General features: G+C 32.4%; 1 protein-coding gene across 1 annotated transcript in view; it reads left to right on the top strand.

The window, feature by feature from the left end:
* Positions 1-24,006, top strand: part of LOC108776914 (mucin-5AC) — a 59,943-nt gene extending 35,937 nt beyond the window's left edge. Inside the window, exons 4-17 of the mRNA XM_018543662.1 lie at positions 6,815-6,951; positions 7,172-7,448; positions 8,547-8,667; positions 8,864-8,984; positions 10,258-10,355; positions 11,531-11,669; positions 12,494-12,569; positions 12,780-13,009; positions 13,267-13,345; positions 15,460-15,642; positions 17,168-17,551; positions 21,699-21,971; positions 22,631-22,887; positions 23,474-24,006. Coding sequence (XP_018399164.1) covers positions 6,815-6,951; positions 7,172-7,448; positions 8,547-8,667; positions 8,864-8,984; positions 10,258-10,355; positions 11,531-11,669; positions 12,494-12,569; positions 12,780-13,009; positions 13,267-13,345; positions 15,460-15,642; positions 17,168-17,551; positions 21,699-21,971; positions 22,631-22,887; positions 23,474-23,893 — 2,795 coding nt within the window. The 3' untranslated portion in view covers positions 23,894-24,006. The remainder of the gene's footprint in view (positions 1-6,814; positions 6,952-7,171; positions 7,449-8,546; positions 8,668-8,863; positions 8,985-10,257; positions 10,356-11,530; positions 11,670-12,493; positions 12,570-12,779; positions 13,010-13,266; positions 13,346-15,459; positions 15,643-17,167; positions 17,552-21,698; positions 21,972-22,630; positions 22,888-23,473) is intronic.
* The last annotated feature ends 2,364 nt before the right edge of the window (positions 24,007-26,370 follow it).

The raw sequence follows: 26,370 nt of genomic DNA, 5'->3' as shown, positions 1-26,370 counted from the left end.
CTCTACAGTCTTCTAAATCTAGCACAAAACACAAAATACGTGAGTCAAATAATGTCCTTGATTTTTCACAGAACGAACGTCATTCTAATCGAAAGCATTAACTCCATGTTGAATTCATCGCGGTAACAAATCATCGGCTATCTCGCTTCCACAATCTACATCAAAATATCTCTGTATTTTAGCCGACTTATCCAATATAGAATGGTGCACGTTATACATAACACACACACACACACACACACATACATGATGCACGATACACACATATACATACATACTATATTCATACGAGAGCGCGCGCGTGAAACTTACATAATGCTCTCTCTATTTATCTGCACGAAATTGACCGAAAGCTTGCCTATAGATACGTAGATATACACTTCCCTTGGACTTCAGGCCGATTGTAGTAGCGATTAATCGTTGCAATTGAATCATGTATACGAATTGAAGGGAATAATAATATAGAATAAGGATCGAGATTCTGGAAATTTACTCAAATTAATTTCAATATTGTAGTTTGGATTATTTGGAGAATTTATGGGGCTGCCATGAAAAGTCGAAATTTCTAGTGTAACAGTAGTTTAAAAAGCGACTCTAAAATAATTGCGACATTTCAATCATCACGACATATTTTACACTAATAAGAGCAAAAAGTTTTATAATATTATAAATCTTTATTAATAAGATCATATTATCGGAAATGATGACAATTTAACATTATAGCAGCGATCGGATTTAGTTGCAATTTTTGGCTCGATTTTCATGCTGATCCTTATTGTTATCTATATTGCTTGCATTTTGATATCTTGCCAAAAGGAGTTGATACTTGGCTGATACTTTGGCCTCCAATGGGGCAAATCCAGCCACGCGCACGTATAAAAACATTTCTAACTGTCCGCTGTAATTTTTAAAGGGAGAGCACGGTTGACTAATCACCGATTTTAATTCGCTTACACGTGGTGAATCTACTCGTATATCAAAAATTAGGTGATTCGTGTCCGCATTTTCACGATACGGCTATTTCCGAGCAGAACATTGCGCACCGTATCCATGCTTTTCTATAGCGATCGTAATTATAGAATGTCAAAATAAAATTTGAGCCAACAGATTTACAACTAAATCCTAACTAGTATAAAGTATATTCAAAATAATTATTCATTTAAACATTGAGAAATATTGCGATATTATTCAACTATTATATAAATAAACAATGTTAACAATTCTTATTTTCCGTAATGCATGATTCAATTAGATCGCAGCAATGAATCTTGCTATCTATACCTTTTGGAATTGTTTTGAAGCATGTTCCATTTCGTTATCGAATGGATCTCTTCATCGATCTGCGACGATTAATTGTCACTGTTGTTAAAAGAAGATTTATTTTCGGAGAAGTTTATATTTATCATATTTAGAATTTTTTGAACATACGATGTGAAATTCTTTCTGGATTTTTCTTGTCACAATTTTTTATATCATTCAATTTTCAATGATATCGTTCTTTGAATTTTATGGTTTATTTTAGTAAGTAATCTTCTATAAAAATTAAAAATTATTTGAAAAAATACTCAAATATTACTAAAATTTTGAAACAAAAACAACTTAAATTTTTACGTTATGTATTATATACATCTTTTAGAATTATGGCAATATTGATGATAACTTTATTTTTATTTTATTACACACACACATTTACATGACGTATGGCAACTTTCATTTTGATCCATTACACATTTGCATTGTTGTCTACAATGATGGATAAATATGAAGGAAAATAAAAGTAGATAATAATTTCTCTCTTCAATTTTTCTCACATTCGAATACCTATTATTTCCAAAGAAATGCAAATCTAATTTATATAGCAGTCAATAAACATAATGTTAAATAAATTGTAGATTTCTAGGCAAAAGATATAAAACAGGATGATAACATCAAAATGTTTTATAAAAAATATATAGTCTAAAAATATTTTTTAAGTGTTACGTTGTGTATACTTGCGTATTCTTTATATAGATACATATACATATATATTTTTAAATACAATATATTTTTAAAAATGTCATTTTATATTGTGAGTTATATAAGAATTTATATAAATAAGATATTTTAATTAGATAACAATTTTTTATTGATAACATTAAGAATATTCTATATGGAAAATATATATTGTTAAGAATATTTATAAAAATAATTTAATGTTTAATTATAAATTTTTTTCTGGAAAATATACCCGGGTTGAAAAATCTGTAATCCGATTATAAAAAGAAACGCAAAATATGATTCAAGTACATAATAATCAGCATGCAGTTCGGTAATAAGGATGCTTGTATTCATGCGATCACAGTCATATCAATTGCAATATATACTGGGAGCCAATTGAAATGCCGTGTATTGCGATAACAGTAAATTACGTCAACCGGATCCATTAGCATTAATTATCGACTGTTAAATCGTCTGTCATAATACCTATAATATTCGCGTCGAATAAATGATAATTGTAACGAATATTTTTTCATTCCGCTTTTTCCAGTTCTAACTTTTTCAGCAACACGAATAGTTAATTATAGGATTGCAAACTATTCAACTACAATTAATAGTGTTCTTAATTACTTCTAAAGTCACCGGCAATTATATTTGATGTTTGCTTTTATAATTGAATAGAATTCTAGACATTCTAATTATACATGTATTTACGCATTACTATAGTAATTATTGAATATTTAATGAACTCTAGTAATTCATACAGATCTTGTAATAAAAGATCTGTGTTAAATTTGTCTGCGAAATTTTTTAATTCAAAATCATAAAGTTCAACATCTTATAGAATATTATACCACATTCCAAAATAATTTGAAAATTATTTAATCGATTGTGTTCGATGGAATGCAAATGCAGAGCTGCTGCGACGATATAATTGACTCACGCGCAATGAATCGAGGAAAGAGAGGGAGCATTATTGAGACCGCGGGATTATCATTTACCGTCAGCTGTTGATAGATACGGAAATCCTCTCAGCCGTCGACAGTATTCTGATCGAAGCTGAGTTGTGATGCATCAACGAATACGGGATTCAGATTCACATTTGCGCATCGCTCGAATTTTCCATGTTTCACATAAGCGAATTCGGATACGGTTACGGTTTGCATCTCTGTGACACAAAATCGATAACTGTTGTTCTGATGTGGTATTATTCTGTAATTGGGCATTTATATATATATATTTAAATGATCACAGTAGGAATGAAATTTTAACAAAAAGTATCGAAAGATAATTGACTTTACTTCTTAATGCGGGTGTAGATATGTGAAAGAGCAATTACTTTTGAATTTTTATAGCAAGAATAGCCCGCATCTTACATCCTGTTTGATTTTTAATCTGTAGTAAATTTTGCGGGTAAAACGAATTTAATTCGGATTTTGATCATTCAAAGTATGCAATTTTTTAGCAATTTTTCTTACTAGCATCGATCTAAAAAATGCAGTATAATCTGTTTGCACACACAATCACTTTTAATGAAGCGTATTGTGAAAATTTAATTTATATCTGAATATTAATGAAGCATATTTAATTGAAATTTCGTTTAAATTGAAAACTCATAATAAATTTTTCTATTTTTGTATCCGTTTAGATTAGCAGAACATATTCATCATATTTAATGATTAAAATCAAAATTAAAGCGAATTCATATAATTATATTTTCTTTGATCTTCGCTTTATTGGTTCTTGTTCGTTGAACTGTTCAGTGAATAAGACATACCATGGGTAAGAGACGTCGTCGGTAAAACGGCACTGAATGGTTACGCCTACTGACATACACACAGTACAGCATATTACATCGATTCTATACATGTACCTCGCTGCCATCGACATCGAACCATAAAAATAATGCAGTTGAACGTAGAACGTATTCTTTGCGACGTGTCTCGGCAAACGGAAATAAAACGCGACTGGTTTGATTTATACACAATACCGGGAGACTCAAGCTTATTGTGTGACTCCTTATACGTGATCTATTTCGCCGTTTTTTGAAAAGATCGTCATATATTTGGCACATTTATCACGCATTTAGTTTAAGCAACATATTGTTCATACATAATTTGTACCTAATATGATCCAGAAAAAAAATATAAAAATATATAATTAGCGCGAAATGCTTATCGCGTCTTTTGATTGTCTTTTAAATAAAATGTGTTCCTATATAATTTGCAATAGTTATATAAGAGTTTCCTAAAGGGATTTGTATTTATAGTCTTTTACTTAAGCTCTCTGATATCATGAAACGAGTATTAAATGTACTCGGATATTTTTCATTATTAAGTACAATTAGAATAGAATTTCATTATTTGAAGAGATGCAGACAGTTTAATATGTATAGTTATGTTAATTAGAGATTAAGTACAGACTGAGTCTGTACTTAACTGAAAAGCTAACTGATTATGCACTGGAACCTGACAATTAAAACATTGTATATATGTATAGTTACTCAGTAATATTACATATTATGTATATACATATTGTCTGTATGATACATGTACACAGTATTCATTATACCTAATCCGCACAATTTTAGAACCAGAATAAAATCTGAGGAGAAAGTTATAGACTACTTTACATATTTACATATAAGTATCTATTATATATCTTTTTATATCTTTACTAAAAAAGAAGAGACAATTTCTGTTTTATGAACAAAACTTATTTCCATCATTTATCTTATTACTTTTACTGTTTCAAAACAACATACGCGAGTATTCAAATATGATTACACACATATTAAATAAGAGCCTTAAAATAAAAAGTATATTTCTATAAGTATCCTTCAGTATCTTTAAAAAGCCAGATGTTTTTATAAGCGCGCACATTAAACGGTTAAAACTATTCTTAAATATTAACTTTTATGTGTATTTCTTTAAGCGGATATTGTTAAAGATATAAAAAAATTTTTTAACCAAAGGTTTAAAATTTTAAATAGAGCTTTATAGTTTCAAAGGTTGAAGTATTCGCTACACAAAACACACGATGTGTATGAAATAATTCAAGCATCGTTATGGTAATATATCATCTGTAAATATATTATTTAATAATTTTATGCAATTTTATGCTTTAATTTATACGATTGTTAATGCTTTACTTCTAATCTTAATTTTTACATTAAATAAATGAATCGCACAAAATGTTTCTTCGACACAACGAATTGCTAATCACTGGAATTAATTAATCGCATGAGTAATAATTATTATTTCTTTATAATATATGATTACGTTTTTCTTTCTTTTCTGAAAAACTTTTTTGTTATAATGTTTATCTATACTGGGATAAAATATCACACTATAACCCGGAGAGATAATAACGAAACGATGTACAGAGCGATTCATACCGTTGTGTTTGCTGCTGAGACTCGTATACAAATAACAGCGAAATGACTATTTACACACAACATATATGCTGCGATAAACGTGTGCAGAGTGTCATCTTTGCCACTACGTTACTACGTTATGAGATCTAGGAAGCAAATGTATGTGCTTTTTTCAAGTTTTTTTTACTTCTATGAAGCAAATGTATTCCTTTTTCAAATTTTTTGTTTTTCTCTTCCACTTTAAATCAATTTCGATAAAAGCTTATTTTACCACTAAAAATGAATAGAATCACAAGTCTCAATTAGTTTTAGTTATCTTACGTATATTCTATTCAAAGTAAAACTGAGAGATGCAATTTAAACGAAATTTCATTACGTTTTTAATTGAAATTTCAATCACGCGAATTGTTTTGTGTGAGATAAGTTCTATAATATAAAATCTTTGTCATACGAATGTAAACAAGTAAATGTCAATAGCAATTAATTAGAAAAGCTTATAGAAATTTGATCATTCTTGATTGCATAGGAACCGATTATTAAGCAGCTAATAAGGGAAGCATGAAGAATGAAATGAATTGCTTACATTGTTCGTCACTAAATTACCCCTCCACCTTTAAGAAGCTATTATGCAGAAGCTGTTATACACGAAGGAAAACCGGAGGGTGCAAGACGTGAACAAAGCGCTCGAATGAATCACACAAGAACGATAAATTAACAAACGCGTTTGTATCGGCATTGGAATCGCAAAATCGATGCAAAAGTTTTTTCACAAAGATACATTCAATTTCTTCATTGTACAACCCCTATTCTTTATCATCATCGCTTGATGTTGTATTTTTCACTGGCCTCCTCAAGATTTTCCTGCCTGTCGCTTAAAATTGCTCTCTTTTTCCACCAATGCTTTCTAGAGAACATTTCATTTAATATTAAAACGCCGCAAGAATGATCTTTCGCAATTTCTCCTTATATTTATTTTTCTCGCAGCTACTTTTTTAATGTAGTGGCATCTGTGTTTATCTTGCTTGTACAATCATGCTTGGAAAGTTGATTGAAACTTCTTTAAGGTTTCTCGATTGTTGAACATTATTTTCTGTTATCAAGACAAACTTGTATGAATATATTAACAAATTATTATTGCTTGTGAAATGACGATGGATTCAAAAGAAGCGCAAATAATAACTATCGGAAATTGTAATTAGTTAACGGACTGATTCCCGCGAGTATCAATTTTTTATTAATTATTTGAAAAGAGTTTATTTCTTCTTTTTAAAAAAAAATTGCTTAAATAAATGCTGTTAAAAACAATCTATAGAAGAGATATTTTTTATTAAATTAGAAATGTTAGCTTTAATACAGTTATAGAATTGATTAAATATAATCGAGAGACCTGACGAAGAAATAATATTCCAAATTTGGGAAAAGAAGAAAGAGATAATGATCTAGACGATGTAAATTTTGCAGGGCCCACTTTGGAACCACCATTGCCCAGGCGAAAGAAATGTCCGGAGCTCGCTTACAGGACGCACGAATTTATCACGGCAGCGGATGGCGGTGGTATCGATGCCATCGACTCGAACGTTGTAGCTGATAAAGTACGGGTAAGAAATGTTGATAATACATTAATAACTCTCTATAACTCTTTAAACAACTTATAACAACATCTGTATGTACAATCTGATAAGTACGAAATAAAACAAAAATTCCCCTTTATACGTGAATCATATGTCTAAGATTTCACGTACAATAAGAAAATTCTAGAAGAAGGGTTTCTAGGAGAAGAGGTCAATTGAGTTTGAAATATCGGTCTTCAAATCATAGGAAGTTACAGCAACGTCGGCACTGCCACCAAGTCAGCTTAGCAAGGCGATATCTCGTATCAGTACCGAGTACCGGCTGCAGTTCGCCTGGCCTAGAAGACCGCAGTTGACAAATGGCGAAACTCAGGCGCCTGTTCCAGCTGCGGGGGTTCCCGCAGGTACCACAGGCCCGCCGAGGAAGTCGCTCAGCATGGGTGCGCTTAAACAGGGCATGGTGCCTTCTGGACCTGCGCCAGTACACAAGAAGCGACCCGGCGACTTTGATCACAAACGCGATGGTACTTATTTAATGCCACGACAAATTGTTTTCAGCATTAATTCGAATCCTGAACAAACGTCTTGCGAGTCTCGAGAGAATTCGTCAAATATCACATTTTTAAAAAAAAAAAAAAACTTTTACAAATTGTTAATTTCTTGCTTCTCTTTCTTTTTTCTCTCTTTCAATTATTCAACATTTTTGTTACAGAAAATCCAGCATTATATAAATCGTAAAAAGTGGCAAAGTAATAGATGTGGAATAAAATTTTTCTTATAAAGTTATTTAATTACAATATGTCGCTATTTGAGATAGAGAGAGAGAGAGAGAGAGAGAGAGAGAGAGAGATTTAGGACATTCTCCCCTATATTTATAACAAGAAACTAATTTCATTATAATGCACACTTATATATTAGGTATACAGGGTGAATTTTTTAACCCTGAAACTTTCAAATATCTCGAAAACTAAATCCAGTAGACAAAAATGTTTTAAATAAAAATGGAACGGTATCGAGGGGGACACGTTTTAGTCACGTTGTTTTTTTCCTACGTGGAGGCGCTAAAAAGATATGAAGGTCACCTCCACTTTTTTAAATGGAATTATGTAATTTTTTTTAGATAACGTGATTCCTCTAATTATTTTGCATATAAAAGTATTAAGGTAGAAATACTAAAAAACCAATAGTTTTCGAGATATTTGGGGTATGTTAAGTTAGCACCCCAACTATAGTACTCAGGAGTTCTGATTAGAGTTCCCACTTCCTTTTAATTTTTTTTTTAATATTCGAAAATTTTTTTTACATATCAGGAACTCTAGGCAATCGCAAATTGAAGCTATCGCTCAGAACTATTCCACCTCGAAATTCGATAAAAAGTTAGCACCCCATTTTAAAAAAATGTAAAAAAAATGTTTATTGATAACTCTTGTTATTAACTATAGGGAACTCTTCGTCTCGTCAAAAGGAAGTGGGAACTCTAATCAGAACTCCTGAGTACTATAGTTGGGGTGCTAACTTAACATACCCAGATATTTGAAAGTTTTAGGTTAAAAAATTCACCCTGTATATACACATACACACGCATACAAAAGAATATTCAACGTATTTTTATATATTCCCAGGGGTCCAAGCATCGGAACTGGAACCTTTGGTGGGTGGTATTGGAATGGACATGATCGACGGTGTGGTACCAGAGGGCGATGAACGCGAAGAGGATCTATCGGATTTGAAAGTAGCTTTCAGGTCAGATTGTCAGTCGGATACGTTAGAACGGCTTTTCACGTAAAAAGATTTGATATCCTCATGAAAGAGGAAGCATTTTAAAAGAAACAAAAAGTACAAATAAAGCATCTACGACGATTTTGATCGGTGTGAAGACGCGATGATAACGCGACGCGACGATTACGTGAACATTACACGTAAAATTGATTATTTGCAGGGGTAAAAAGTCAGGTAGAACCGTGCGGATATCGGACAATAAAGTGCCGGAAAAATCAAAGGCGAGACCATTTCCCACGGCGGAAGTGATCGAGCTCCGGCGACTCGCTGACGAGTACAAGGTAATCCGTGGGAGATGTTTTGTCGCTTTAAAATCGGGGTTCTTATTCGATTCTTATTTCAAGCCAGTTTTCCCCATGTCGTATTCGTCTATCTTTATGTGAATCCTTTGTTCGATCTCTTTGTTTTGTGCTTAACTGTTCGATTAATCTGATCGTTAGGGTCATCGAGTTTAACTGTCAGTGTTTGTAAATCGGTGAACGATAATCTACCAATCGTCGAAATTACATGTTTTAATTCCTTCCTTCTACGATGTCATCTATAACAACGAAAGTCCAATCGTTACAAGTCTACTAAATTAAATGTCTGCTTTAAATAACAACATATATTTAATACAAGTAAAATAACTTTCGATCATATCATCTCATAAGATATTTTACAGGTACCGCTTATTTAATTATTTATTTAGTAAGTTGCTTTATTTGCGATTTTTTAATGAAAACTTCTTTTTAAAATTAATTTTAAACCGATTTCCGCGATTTCGAGAGTGCAGTTTCAAATTTTCATCGTTTGATCAAGGTATTTTAGACTCTTCCTAGCATGTTTTGTATGTTCTCTTAGTGTAACATCGATTGTCACCGATTAATTAATTTTGATTAAGCTAAATATTTAGAATGCTATGAACCGAATTTTTAATTACGTAAATTCTAATTTAAAGATGAATTTTTTAAATAAAAATGTCTGATGCAAGTTAAACTCGCTTAATTATGTCGTTCTTTTTCATAATCAAGCGAGTTGAACTTGCAATCAATATATGTTCCAAATAAATAAATTTTCTGTTCTTTCTCAAACGGAATTAAAATTTTTATATATAGTTAAAAAAGAGTACTTAATCTAATGACAGCAGTTTTACTTCTATTTTGATGAAATTTTATTTTCAATTTTATTTGAATAATATAATAAATCTTTTGTTACAAAACTTACAAAATGTGATATACATTGTGATAAAAGTAATATCTATTATAAAAAATTAACATCGAAATCGAAAAGAAATAAATAATTATCATATAGTTTTGAATCTCTCATTTTAATATACAAGTTCAATAAAAATACATTATTAAAAATTGAAAGAAAACAATATATTAAGATAATTCGTTTAAAGGTAGAAAAAGGTGAAAAACTTAATCAAAATTGATGTTGATGGCGACGATGTGACGTTTTTAGTGTTACCCTACTTAGAGAATGTGTCGCCGCGTCACTCAGTTTGATTAGATGTTCACGGAAATAACAATACAGACACACAGACGGATGCTGATACATTTTGCTTTGCGTTAGCATCGTGACTGGGGTTGCGGTCTGGCAGCCGAGGATGAAGCTTCGCTGTGGAAACGGGTCTCCAGTAACCACGCACTCAACGCCCTATCCCTTGCCAGGCCAGTACACTATACTCCATCATTTTCCAACGAGAAACTGGTTTTTATTACTGTTGTTGTTGTCACTGTTGTTGTCACTATCGTTGTTATGTAACAACACTTGTTGGTTTATTGGAGTTGTTCAATAATCACAATTCATTCCTCGCGGTACATTCTTTTACTACATCTATCAATTTATCAACAAAATATTTCGTGGAAATGCATTTAGTTATCGCGTAGTAACTTGCCAGAAAACATTCCTGTCATGAAATATCCACTATTAATTATTTATTTTAAATGTTCGTTCGTTCAACAGAATTTTTACTTTCAAATTACTGGGAAATATTCGATGAACAATAATAAGTTAAACTAAACCGCAATGTAAGTAATACAAGTAAATAAAGTGTCAAATACGATTGAGGCTGAATCTTGTCTGAATCGTGTTCAATAATATTTCTGTGTAATAAATTTTATATACATCTTTCAGTTAAATAAATTGCGTGTCGAATAGTGTCAGACTTGAAAAGCAATCATAAACTGAAGCTGAAATAATATTTCAAATTAAATTAACTGTCAATTTAATAATGATGCCAGTAAGCATTTTAAAATACTACAAAGAATTCCGTCGATCAACTTTATTATGGACTCGTATTTTTTTTTATTTTTGCATGGTTTTTTTTCAAAAACATGAAAAAAGTCATGAGCAAGAAATTTAATATTTGAAATAACGCGAAACATTTTAAGAAATATATGTGTATGAATCCATCACACTGTATCATAAACGCACTTTGAACACACGTGTGTATCGTTTCAAGAAAGTTGCACTCTTAATTCTATCTGCCATTTTGAATGTCGTCATTAAAGAGATAAATCTCTAATAGGGTTGCATTTAAGTCACTCGAAATTCTTACAGTTGATCGATAAACATAAATGCACCAAACACCTGGCTTTAAATTGCATACGTCATCCACACACGTTGTATCCACTGTGCGATCGTAAACGTTTATCACAGATTTGCGTTGTTCACGCAACAAAAAAAAAATAAAATAAAATAAGAGCACTCGTGAGAATTCGAGCGTGCTCGCACCTTCACACGGATTCCGTCGTAGTTAGCTAGTTACACTTTATCGATTCGAACGAATCGATAACCGGCTTGATACGATCGTCATAGAACCTCTTTTTGATCAATTGTTCAGGTCGGTCACCAAAGAGGAGAAAGAAAAGGAAAACACGAGGAAGGTCGCACCGATCGCTACTATGCCACCGGCGGGTCGACCGTCCTCGGTACAAGCTAGACCAATGCATGGCATAATACAGGACGAGCATACTAAGGCAGTACGCAAATATCCTATCGAGTAGTTTACTCTCTTACAGAATCGGTTTCTATTGAACATCGTTGAAGTATCTTAAAGTCGAGAATCGAGATGCAACTAATTTTTTTGTTATTTTAAGACAAGAGAGATTCAAGGTTTATTTTTTCTCTTTATTTATAATTTATGCATAATTTATACACGATCTTAAAACTATTGTTACAACGTTATGTTCACGACTATTATTTTGCAATTCCTATCTTTTATAATTTAACATCTTTTTTTTTAAATGTAGGTCAGTTATATAGATAAATCAATATTGCTATATTGTTTATTAATTGTTTTACATTGAATTGACGGAGGGTATATACAGGATAATAATTAGGAAAGTTGCCGAACTTCAGTTATTTTATATTTTATATATTATGAACAGAACAGAATAAATTTAACTTCAGGAAAACTCCATTATTTTTATTAACATATAATGCAAAGAAATATGCATATATGAGTTTGTGAAAATGAATATTATGAAAAGGCCAATAATTGGATTTGTTACATGATTTAATATTACATTTTTGTTGACATGTTCTTGAAAGAATATTCTTAAATTATTGTTACTTGAATTTGCACAATAATTGAAATGCTTTTAAAAATTATTAAATACTAATAATTACAGCTGGGCTATTAAAGAATTTCAAATAAATTCCTTTCATTGAAATTTACTATTCATAATGAGATTTTTTAAATATTTGTTATTTATAAAGTAGTAAAACTTTTTATTCAAATATATACGCGCGAGGCAAATAACACATCCAATTATATTATATTTCTAATACAATTTTGTTATAGGATACTGATCGAGCCATCGCTCGCGCAAGAAAGGATTTCTTGATCCGCCACCATCTTGATCGTACAACTGGTGTGGGTACGTGATTAATAAATAGGTCAAATTTTAATTAACATAAAAACGGGATAATAATTGCATATTTTTATTGTCTTACCGAAAATAATCTATATCTATACATACATATATCTACAATTTACTTGATTATTATCAACAAACCAATATAATATTATATTTTGCTTTCTTTCTTGTTCCTTTTTTAAAATTGTTCTGAAAAAGATGTCATTCAAGGTGACGGTGCACTGCTTCCCTCTCCAACGAGAGAGAAACTGGAGCCCGTGATACCACGACGACGTGATGATGTTAAGGAGCATCGGGACGAGATTCAACCGCGAACCAAGTCCAGTCCGAAAAATAGTCCGAGAACCGGACGCTCGCAGAGCCTCGGACCGACCGTCACCGATCGCAGATCGCCTAAACGTCAGCCTCCCCGTGCACCGTCTGTTACCAAGGATGCTAAGGTATGTTACTAATTCATAAAGAATACTTAGAATTGAAAAGTATTATTTGTAACACATTATAATTGTCATAGTATATGTATGAAACATATTGCATTCCAATTAAATGTGTTTACGTATTAAAGAAATTTCAAAAGAGGAAGAAACATTGTAATTTAATATTATATTTTAGAAAAAAATAATATTTTTTATATACACGTGCACGCGTGTTGCATATAGTCGAAACTGACATATCAAGGGATTTACTTTCGTTTGTCCAGGAAAAAGAGAAAGAGACAAAAGACAAGGATAAAGAGCACAGGGAGAAGAGTGGCGAGCCCGAAAGACATCCACGACCGAGTAAGTAACGTAAATTGAAAGTTACGTTTTGCGTTAGTTATCGAAAGTATTCTCAATCGATTACCCTAAGGGGATTGTTTCCTGAATCGATTAGAGCTCGTAATCTGTCAGTCGAGTCCCCTTTGCATTTTCGTGCATAAACTGGATTTGGATAGAGTATTTACATACATATCTATATTATATATGACCTTTTGGACTGCTGTCTGCTCTTGTCGGCCTCGAAAGTCAAACGTTCGTCATACATAATTATTATACTTGTACAATTATACTTGTACGCCAGAGATGCTCACCGCTCGGTTTACTTTGTTCGTTCTTTATTGTTCTTTTTACTAAAATGTATTGTAATACAAAGTCTTTTAGTTTAAAATTATCTAGAAATAATAACGTCACACTGTGCTGAGAGATATGTTAAATTATCATATTTAATTTTTTCTCTAAGAATTATACGAAGCGATTATTTTATATGTAGAATTAAAACGGTGATGAATTATATATATATGTGTGTGTGTGTAGGAAGTAAGCAATAAGAGTAAAAGCATAAATGTTTTAAAATAATTTAAGTTTTATTTGTTGAGGCCTTTGGTTATATCTATATTTATGTTAAGAATTCTTTGAAAATATATTCATAAATGCATAAAAGCGTTTGAAATGCGGTGAGCGTCAATTATTATAATTGCGTCGTCATTAATGTTTAGGCAGATGCATGATAGTTCTGTCTATTTGTTTCTATTTCTTTGCCTCTGCCTTTAAAACCCTCATCTAGTAATCGGTAGTTATATCGATAGATACTGTATGAAAATTATTTGTGCGATGTATTATTCGCCTTCGTAGTCCTTTGCGATTAGGCGAGAAAAATCCTGTTTTCAACCTGTGACAAATCATGTTGATACAGTTTCCCACATCGATTCCATATCGTCCACCTCCATTATATCTCATGCTATATTGTTCATAAAATTTATTATCATTTAAGTGTTTGTTAATAATACAAATATGTGTAACATATTTTTTTATTATTTAAACTATTAAATTTTTTTAAAATATTGTTTTTATTTATGTGAAGAATAAGATAGATAATCATACATATTTACTCGAGCATTGTTTTTTAATACATAACGTTAATTATTTTTATTTAATATTTTATGACATTTTTTGACTTATATAGTTACGCTAAATTCTTATTGCAACGTTATAAAGTATAGAAAATAATAAGATTTAAAATAAACTTCGAATAAATTTTGAGATTAAGAGAATACAACAGAAATATATGTATAATTCTAATAAAAAAAAATCTCAAGCAACGCTTAAATTGTAACATTGTGTGTACTACAAACTTTTTAGATACAGCTGTCATCTGATGATTCATTTTCAATGTAATTTAGAATGTTCAATGTAATTTAGAATGTTAACTATTTGAGACATATCATTATGTCGTTAATCAATTATAAATTCATTGTCATCCTTCCATACTCCATTGGTGTAAATTAACGATAAAACTATTAATATACAATATTGACAAATGTGTGCTTAAGAGATTACTGCAGCTTTCGGGGCATTTCAATGATGCAATCACGAAGCCAATGGGTCGTACATCTTCCATCATCATCGATGAGTATAACGATCATCATTATGAATTATCGTATAAATCATATTCACTATCCTCTCATAATGGTAACCCTTTTCCACCCTTCTCTTTCTCCTTCTCATCTTTCTCTTCTCCTCCACGTTTTTCTTTCCTTTTTCTTCCCTATCTTTTTTTTCTCTCTTTTTTTTTTCAGTTTTCATGCATCAGTGACAATCTCGATTATCATATTCACTGTCTCGTCATTATCGTCATCATCGTCTTGATGGTGGTGGTAGTAATGACGATGATTATGACGATACAATTTTGATAATCGTTATCATCGTCGCCATTTCTATAATCATCATTGTTATCAGCGCTATCACCATTATAATTATAATCATTAGCGTTGTCATCATCTACTTTGTCGAGATTGATATTCGTTCCGAATTACCTATCCTCTTCGCGAATCCCAGCTTTTTTCTCACAAGTTCTCGCACGAGAATATACGATCGCAAGAAGACGTGTCGTGTATTAGATTGATCAGGAGTGGCAGCGGGTGTTTCAGCCGCGGCAGGCCCAGGCCAACGTGTCCGTTGGAGCATACGGGAACCCGCGACTACGGTTCCCCCGGCGACTGGCCTGTCGACGCCGCCTATACCGCCATTACCGCCGCCACCCTCGGGCCCAGGGCCTACTCCGCTCCACAAGAGGCCCCCGCAAGTCCCACATCGCAAATGTACGTTTTACTGTACCTGGCCACGTACACCTGCTGTGCCCGCTGTCTCTCACGTCACGTCGGTCTGGCATACTTTCAGAATTACTGCATACCAAAGAGCCCGCTCCCCTACTCTTTCTTCCCTTTTATAATTCATCCTGACTCTTACCTTCTGACTCGATCTCGATGATCTCTGATGCATTTTAGACTTGCTGTAAATTTTTTGCAGACTTCTCTCCGAATGGTCCCCGAAAAATTTTTGCAGAAAATTAGAAATTCGCAAAGCGAATCCTACAATTATTTTTTTTAACTACACTTTCTTTCCCTTTTTTTTTTCGCCGTTGTGCGCGAATCATTTTTGATGCATGATACGATTATTGATCAATCTAGCTAAAAACATCTTGTATGTGCTGAGTGCATATGGTGCACTTCTTCTCTATCGCCAGACATGGATCTCTATGGATTTTTACTTTGTATTTTAACATGGATTTCTGCTTGAAATTTAAATCTTGTTTCAAATACATATGTCTACATTCAAATATTTATCAAATATTGACTCAAGTAATTAACTAAAATACAAAGTACATATGGACAACAGTATAAACTCATGAGAAGATATAAAGTTCAGTTTTCCGCGAAGTCTATATAGTAATGGGTAATTACTATAAAATAAAAAGATAAATTATAAAATGATTTTATTATTGATAGAATTTTAAATTGACTTTTGTTTTGTGAATTACTTTATTAAGAGATAATGAGCTTAACAATAGATTAAATTAATTTAAAAAATAAATTTTTTTACTCATAATTTATCGTTATTCTGATACAATATATATTACAGTTGACGTCGATTGAATTGGAACAATTAATTAGCGCGTGTATTCGAGCAGTATGAAATATCGCGACAAGAACCAACGTCATCTTACAATTAGTCGTTATAGAAGAGATGACATTTTCTGGTTGATACAATTCATCTCCTCAACTGCAATTAGGCTCCTGTATACTCGAGCGAGGGCGAACGATTAATCTATTTTGATGAGTTCAAGATGTACAGGGTAGTGAAAATGTTTCGGGAATTTCAAACTCGAGTTCTTGTCAATTTCGTGAAAAATTTTACTCATCTTCTGAATAATTATGAAGTATAATTTGAATAGCGATGTTTAAAATAGTGATAATCAAATAATTATTAAGAAAACTAGTTTTTTTTTTTGTAGAAAGTTAATATTGAAATATATTGCTAAAAATATATTTTTTTGAACATCTATAAAACGATTAAAATTACACTAAGGTAAAAAAAAGATTTTTTAGGATATTCTTGAGACGATTAAAAAGTTTTCACAAAAAGATCAATCGTTCACTTTTCCTTCGGAGGCTTACCTCCCGCGCCGAGTCTCGCGAGTGCGAAGGAGCGCGCTTTTCCCAATTGATTTCGAAATTCGACTTCCGATGAGAATAATCGCGATTAGACATGCAATGTGCGCGCACAAGATACGGCCCAAAGAACTCTATTTATCAATTGTACTGTTTCTTGTACAATATGTTTTAGCCTTCCTCGCGACCGCCCCTCCCCATCGCCCTCTTCATCACGCCAAACCCACAACCACTACCAACACCACCAACATCACTGTCACTACCGCTAATAATATTAGCGCAAGTACCGCCCCGGTAAAACGTTCCCCGGTAAAGTATTCGGTTCATATGACCGTCCATCACCCACCTACGTCGGGCGCTGCCGCTGCGGCCAGGCCGGAGCGCGGCGTTAAAGATTTAAGCCAAAGGTGCCGTGGTGCGAATGACGAGGCTCAGGCAAAACTGGCCCGCAGGCATCCAGCAGCTGCGGCTGCAGCCGCCGGCGATGATCCATCATCCAAATCATCCCTCGATACGCGATCCGCGTCAAATCGAGCCGCTACTACCGCCGCCCAAGCTAGTAAGTAGCATGTTGTGCCGTGGCTAAAAAGAGAGTCCCGGTTTATAGTCTCTCGCTCTTTTTTTTTTTTTTAACGTTGTCCAGTCATTAGCCAGTGTCTTTGCTTCGTGTGCTCGCTGTTCTGTGTATCTATATTGTTGATGTAACTCTGTGGTTAATGTAAAATATCTTTATTTCTGTTTTTTATGTTCACGAAGTGTCCCATTTGAATCAATCTATTTGAATATCTCGAGAATATAACGAGGATTATCTCTCGAAATCGAGATCTGGTTTTTTCAGGTATAATAGTTTTTCGTAACATCTGATAAGGTGGACACCTGATAAAAAATTTGACTTGAATGTAGAGGCTACTTAATTTAAGCTTTGTTTCTGTCATTTGATCTCCATTAATTTTGGGTACATGGTCATTCAATTTATTATGAAAGGACCACAAACATATGTTTAAAAAATCAAGATTTAATTTCAAAAAATAAAAGTTAATTTTTATTTCACCTCGAAGTTTATTTCACATCTTGACACCTCTACCCACAGGGTCAAATTTTTTAAATTAAAATATATATGTCCCGTAAAATCATACGACCTGAAAAAACCGGGCTTTAGATCTTTTATTTCGCAGATATTCAAATGCGTTGATTAAAATGTCTCTCTCTCTCTCTCTCTCTCTCTCTCTCTCTCTCTCTCTCTCTCTCTCTCTCTCTTTCTCTCTCATTCAATAATCTGTACTTTTTCTTTCTTTTTTTTCTTCCATTTCTCTGTATGTCCTAACCACTGCCTCCATCTATTATCGTGTTGCATGATAAAGTGTCGATTTAACAGAGTTAGTATTTGAATTTCTATGGTTATGTGATTATTTATCCCAATTGTACTCCGGAAAGAGAGTACGATTACACAGAACTATCTTTTTTTTTTGGGTGAAAAGTTAAGATAAGTTTTCAGGTTCCATTCACAGAATAAATTTACTTCTTTTTCTAGTGAATTACAAAAAAGAAAAGTAAAGTCATTTATTTCTCGTTAATTTTGTGTTAAATTTTGCATTATAAATTTGCATTATAAATTTTTGTTAATGCATTATTAAAATCAAAATTTAAAGAGTAATATTAAGATTGGTAATATAAAAATTATATTTCTTTTGGATTGATTTCTTTGAATTATATAATATTGCAATCAAACTGGATAATCGACGCTCTATCGCACGTATTTCCAATTTATTATGTTCCACAATAATTTATTCTGTATACAAATGTATATACGCATTGAAAGTTCTACTTGAATCGATCAAATAAGCAAAGCAAAATAAAAGCATGATAAATCAAATCTATGTAATTGAAAAATGCACATTAATGCATTTGTAGAAGAAAAATGTTTGTTATGTGAATTCTTTAATCTCTTATCAGACATAATTATTTTCCTGCGAAAGGAAATCTCTATGAGATCCTTGAAATCTCTATGAATGTCTTATCTATCAAATAGGAATCTCAATTATGATTAACTAGATATTCTTTAAAATTTTTGAACTACTTTCCATCGTCTTTCTTGTGTCAAAAAGTACAGAAGTTTTGCTGTGAGACATCACAGCAAAACTTCTGTATTTCGAATATTTTAAAAACTATAGACAATATATTAATGACTATGAACATACAATAAACGATTCGATTTTATTACCTTAAATTACCCTCGGATACATATATATTGTTCTTTTTCGCATAGAACAAACTGCACTACATCTACGAATTTTTTTTATGTCAACTATATAGAACGGAATAAAATTTCTTGATAATGGAAAACTGGTATCTAAATGTAAAAGCATATAATAAAATAGGCTACATTTTTAATGGGAGGATTTTTTGTGAGTTTATGCCTTTTGCAGACTCTGTTATTTCCGAACGTATTCGTTCAATTATTTATTTCCTATTCTGGTTACTGTTATTTAATATATGATATGTATTATAGACTGCAATGACTTGTAATCATTAGCTTCCGTAAATTTATTTTAAATCTTTAAAATATCAGCTTGGAGCTTTTGCATACAGCGTCTTTTCGAGAAATCAAGATCATCTTTTTGCTTTTAATAATAAAATAACGGTAATTATAATAGCAGTACAACTAAGTATGGTTAATTTGATATTTTCTCTGGAATGATTGTGAAATTAATAAAAATATAATTAAAGAAATACTTAAAGGAAACTGATAATTTTCAAATCATTTTAACATTGACTTTTTTCAACAACTTATAATACATTCTAATATTTTTAATATTTTGAATTATACAGATTTTTTAAAAACTTCTGAAATAAGAATACATATTTCATGTATTTATTATTAGTAAAATTGAGATCTATTTTTATATTGACATATAAAAGAATAAGAATTCTTCACCAAGAAGAATCTCCATTCTTTACTTTGTTGGAATAATGTAGAATACAATTAGACTCATGAAAGTTATCCCTAAAGTTAAGTCTAGCTATTAAATAAGCGAAGCTAAAAAGTTAAAAAGAAACATAATTTTATAAGAAAATTTATATAAAATGATATAGGAATGTTCTTATGAAAAAACTCTCTCACTCTTTTTTTCTCTTCCTTTTCTCTTTTCATCAGAAATATACTTCTTCGAAGGACAAAGAATAAAACTGTCTGTTTCGTGCGCAAATTATACAGTCTCTTGTTTCTTCCGTGTTGCTGCGAAAAAAAACTCAAGTGATACATAAATAAATAAAGCATGAAGTAGTTCAAGTGCGGAAGATCGAACGATCGTTTCTGCGATTTATCGGGAAAACGATATCAGATATATGTACGTTAAGCCCTTTGTCAACCTGTTGCGCGATATACACGCACCTGCACACTATGGCACATACGTGTGTATATATAAATATATGTAAATATATATTCACATTTTGTGCTTCTCTCTCTTTCTCTCTCTCACACACACTCATCCTCTCTCTTTTCTCTCTTTCCTTCCTTTTGCTCGTCCCTTCTCTCTCTTTCTCTCTTCCCATGTTTGTAGCTGTATGTATTGTTGCGTATCTTTATATTGCATCCTGAGTACGCCAATGTACCTCCTGAGATATACATTATTATTAACATCCTTCGTATATTCTATATTCACGCTCGAGAGAAAGAATCTCGCCTGCACTCGATGCCGGCATTAAAATCTTTTGAGAGATATCGATATGTAAAAATATTTTATATAAAAATATTTTATGAAATCTCTGACATTTCCTACGTATTGATGAGGGGACAAAGATATCTCGTCGCAGCAGCGTAGAATAATCAGCACTTTCAATGTTGAGTATAATATTTATTGTAATGACACTTGTAAAGGATTGCCGATACTGTCTGAGGAAACAATAGTTTAAGTGTTTTTCATTAATCCTTTTGCTGCCTCATCTGCTGGTCCATAATTACTAGACCTGTGATAGTCAATTAATATATCAGTCCAAGTAATTAATTATATATTAAGCTTATAAAATAATGTATATTTATAGCATGTAATATATTATAACTCAGTAAACGAATAAAATGTCTAATAGATTTTTCGATATTTTAATTAAGATATTGTGATTGCGAGATGTCGCAGCGAAAGGTTGATTTCCTCGTCATCCACAATTAATTACGTCGGATTGTGTGTGCCAACGTCTGGCTTTGGACGTACTAAGCCCACATTCGTAACATCATCCAGTTTAATTTCCCACAGCACTCCACAACAACTCGTAAACTCTCGTAACTCTCTCTCTCTTTGGAGAAGTAAATATCCTAAACACGTTGAATTCAGTCCAACAAATACAACTGCAACTTTGCCGCTGCGACGATAATGAGAGATACAAACAAACTGTACAACAAATTGTGACCTTCAGTAGTACGCAAATTCTCAAATTAAACTACAAAGCTTAAACTGAATAGCAACGCGATGATTGCAACTCAAACGTTGTTGATTGCCATATGTCATTTGATAAACAAGTAATTTCTTGATAATCTACTTATTATACATAATAAATAAATTATCAGGAAAAAGGTGAAATGTATTAAGCATATGAATTAATCGCGGTAATTTGACTCATCATCGAGTGCAAGCTTCGGGGAACACGGGGGGGTGGGAACCTAGAACGATTATCTACGTCGACGATAAAGCGTTTCGTTTCAAACGTTCCAGTGACGGCGGAACCCCAAGTAAACGGGGATGTCACCGGCGGGGATTCGAGCGTCGCTTCGACGCCACCGTCGCAAACGACAAAGGCAGTGGGGCCAGCGCCTGTCACCCAAGCAAGTCCCTGGCTAGACGACGAGCCGGTGGTGAAGAGCCCACCGGAGCCAACGAGAGTAAAGTCGCCAGAGCAGATGATCATGCGATCGCCGGAACCAGTAAATTGGACCGTACCCCTCGACACCGGCAAGACTTTCACGGTGACGCAAAATGTCAGGGAAGGTAAGATGGCAAAAGAACCCTTAATGAGATATGATCGAAAAGTTTCAAGATACACAAAATATTCTATGAACGTTTTTATAAAATGCTTTTAATTTCAGAATATTATAATATAGTTAAATCGATATGAATATACATAGAATATTTTATTTAGAAATTTACACCCAGAGGCTTACGAGAATTAAGTCTGTCTTCTTAGCTGAACTTCTTGCATGATTTATTCTTGTAAAAAATAAACAGTACAAAAAGTTAAAAGAACTGTTTAAAAAAAAACTTAAGACTGTAATACAAACGTATAAGTATACAGTATATTACTGTGTACGCATAATTTCTCATAAAACTACGTACAATATTTTACGTATTTTATCTAAAAATAATTTTATTGAATTTTATTATAATTATAATTATAGAACGCTTAAACTGTTTAACAACAACTGTTTAAAATATAAAATTTTTTTCAGCATTAACATGCTTGAGTTTTCTACATAATCATTTTGATGGTACAAGTTATTTTCAGATTTATAGTTAAATTTCAGATAAATATTTTATCAAATATTCTGTATACTCTATATATAAATTTGCGGCGTGTTATGATTTAATATATATAATACCATAGATAATATTATCATGATCGCGATTCTAATTGCTTCTTTATTTCGAAGAACCTCTGACACGTCCGCATAGTGAGGCGAAAACGTGGGCACCGTCCTCAGTACCATCGGCGCCGCAATCAGCACCACCGGAGCTTGCGGCTCAACACAAATCACAACATTCCCAGCACTCCGGCTACAAATCACCCGAGAGCGAAAGCGTTTCGCTTGGTAGTTTTAGCGGCATAAACGGCCACAAGGACTTGGACTCAGAGAGGGACAGTCCATTGCCCACGAACGCGCAGGACACACCTACGAAGGATGAGAAGGTCAGAAACTATATCTTTCGATGTATTCACTCATATGCATGTGCAACATTAACTTTCTTGTAAATATAGTTAGATACGTGATTTCTTTTGAAAATATTAAAATGAAATAATTGAAAATGAATATTTTACAAGCTATTTCATATTTTATTTATTATAAAATATACACTAAAAAATAGAATACGAAATATTCTGAAACTTTTGATTGATTTTTTATGATTTTAGTTTAATAATTTTATAGAACATCTAGAATGGAATCATATAATAAAAAAATTTATTTATTTATTCTAATATAAATAGTAAAATAATTTGTTTATTAAATCTAATATAAATAGTTCTAAAAATATCAACATTCATATTTTGGAAGAAACATATAATTCAAAAAATAAGTTTATCATAAAAATGTTTTATTTGCATATTTTGTATTTTTCTAAAAATGTAATATAATTTACAATTCAAATTAATTTAAATATAATTATTTATACTATTTATACTATTTATGTTAAATACAATACATACATGTAAACGACAATTGTTACGTTCATGGCGACAGAGAGAGTAATTCACGTTTTTTTACATTTAATTTTAGGAGATCACTAATGTTATCGAGGAGACGAAAGAGCGACAGAGTCCAGAGTCGTCAATAAAGTCAGTGACAGGTACAAATCTGAGACGTTTAGAAGACCCGACGTTCGAGATAGAAAGTAAAAGGGAAGGTAGTATACCGGTAACGATCACGACAGCGCCGATGACAACAACATCGTCGACGTCGCCCGCATCACAGAGTTACCGTGTTCTCGAAGCCGATTCGCCAGCTCAAGGCGGTAGCAGCGCTGCGGGTACAGGAAGTAACACCGGAGGTAGCACTGCGGCTGGTTACCACGTTTTGGAAGCACCAGCAGTGGTACCGGGCTCAGCACAACGTTCGGCAGCGACTGACGTCTTAGAGAAGGCGCGAAATCGCTTCGACAAGTTCTGGGGAAAAGGCAACAACGGCGCAGAGAATTAAAAACAGTGTTCTTCAAAACGACGAGAGAAGAAAAAGACGCTTTGACGAAGAATTACGAACAGTAGGATAGGACAGGACAGCCCTTCTGGGAAGAAGGTTATTTGTCCCACTCTGCTGTGTCCTATCGTCGATTGGTCTGTCCATGTGCTTTCATAGCTTTTAGCTGCTCAGAAAAATATATGTTATGCGTGAGAGCGAAAAGGGGAAAAAGAAGCAAGATGATATCCTCGTGAAAGGATTTTTTCGATTAAAAATATCGCTTTGATAATTCAAGATCTTCGGGAATAAAATCTTTCTTTTTTTTGTTTACACCAAAACATACTATAAAAATATTCAAGCTTTTGAGGATTGGAAAAATTTTATCATGTATACTGATTATAAATCGGAATATCTGAAAAAAGAAACAATCATCAATAGAACTGAATAGAAAGATAGAAAGTGCAACGGATAACTGATGAAACTAATCGATATTGTTCCTGAAGGTTAAAATTGCGGTCTATAATCAATTTATTCGTTTAATAAGAACTATTATGTAACAAGCATACGGTCAAAACGATCAATTGACGCTACACATTTCAGATTAAGCAAGATCAGGTTCTAAGGCTTTCATGCAGACTCGAAAAAGAAGCTCGAGTTAAATTACCAATCATTAATAATAAAAGCTTCTTTCCCCTTCAAAAGACAGACTGTAGGACAGCGTCGTGAATTGGAGGTCATCGTATCATTAGTAAAGAAAAAGAAAAATAATTCTAGACAAGGATACGTCAGGGTGAAGGATTGACGTGAGAAGCTTATACGACGACGGTGCGTGCAGGTTGCGCGTCGGTCTTGTTTCACACTTCGAATGATTCGACGGAGATCGTAATAATCTAGCACTGACATGTGCTTGCATATACAAATACATAACAATTACACCTGCAACACACGCGCACATATACAAACATTTACACATGCACATACACGGAAAATATATTCGCGTCTTTTTTTTCATCCTTTGACTGATTAGTGATCTTATTGCGAGGTCTCATTAGATTGTAAAAACAAAATACAATTATATGAGATACATATTGACAAAGATTATATGAGATACATATGAATAAGAAAAATATCTTTGCACGTTCTATTTTGGAATAATTTTTTACGAAGCGTAAAGGTATTCTCTATTGCAAAGTGTTTCTATTAACAGTGTTTTTATTTGTACAATATGAAATAAAACAACGTGTTTTTTTTTTCGTGCAAAATTATACCAACAAAATTGGATTGTGCAAATGCTCTTTTATTCATTGTACACACATTCATTGTAATACGCATACACACAAACACATAGACACATGCTCATTGACATAGAGAGGGTGTCTAGACGAATACATTTACATGAAAAACATTAACGTTATATAGGATATTAAAATGATCCCGTATATGCGGGATCCACGTAGTTAAGTCCGAATTCTTTTTCCATTGATAACACTCGAAGCCAAGTATCAAGCCGACAGGTACAGAAACGGCTTGTCGCTATAAATAAATAAAATCTGAAACGAGTAGCCTTCGAATAACCGCTTCGTGCGTTTTATATAAGTATATATACGGAATATACAATTATTAATACGTATACATGTATGTATACAATTATGGGATATTATCGCACTCGCGGGTTGTAAACAAAATTCGACATCTCGCTGAGGATTTCTCAAATCAAACTATTAAATATTATTATTTATTAATTTTTGCATATTTATTTAAATTCAATATTAATTAAATTTAACATATTTAAAATATGTAAAATATTTATTTATTTTCTTATTTATATTTATATTTTAATACATTTTATTATGTTTATATGTTTATCGTATTTTATTTATAAAACATTCTGAAAATTAAATATATTATTTTTGTCGTTTATTTTTATGCAAAATACTTTATCGAAGTTATATAAGAATTATATATAGATTGAAGGGATATGTGGAATCCTTGGCAAAACCATGAATCAGTATCTTTCGAATAAAGAGAAGATCTCTCTCTCTTAACGCACGTATTGTCGCTACGAAAGAACTTATTCCATCTTTAAACCGCATCTCGATCGTTTCGCATGTGATTTTATAGACAAATTTGTCAACTTCCTCGCTGAAAGGTATGAAGTAAACAATTCTTTTTGATTGCTTTCAAAATATGATTTTAGATACATTTTTACATCGCGCGTATATAAATTTATTTCTAATAATTAAATTCTATTTGAAAGCACACAGCATCGATTAATTATTTAAAAGCTTATAAGGATTGATACTTTTTCGTGATAACAAAGCACGATGCACAGTGATTATATTCCAAGAAAAAAAAAACAGGAAGCTTACTTAAAAAAAAAAAGTAATTTATATAAATTCCTAGAAAGTGTTCGAAATAAAAATGATATTGTGTCATAAACTTAATGGTTGCAAATGATATAAAATCATATAATTATATTCGTCTTATAATATTATATT

The sequence above is a fragment of the Cyphomyrmex costatus genome, unplaced genomic scaffold (assembly GCF_001594065.2).
Source record: "Cyphomyrmex costatus isolate MS0001 unplaced genomic scaffold, Ccosl1.0 scaffold395, whole genome shotgun sequence".
Taxonomy (NCBI): Eukaryota; Metazoa; Arthropoda; class Insecta; order Hymenoptera; family Formicidae; genus Cyphomyrmex; species Cyphomyrmex costatus.
The sequence above is the reverse complement of the archived record's forward strand: the minus strand, read 5'-3'. Positions and strand labels throughout refer to the sequence as shown.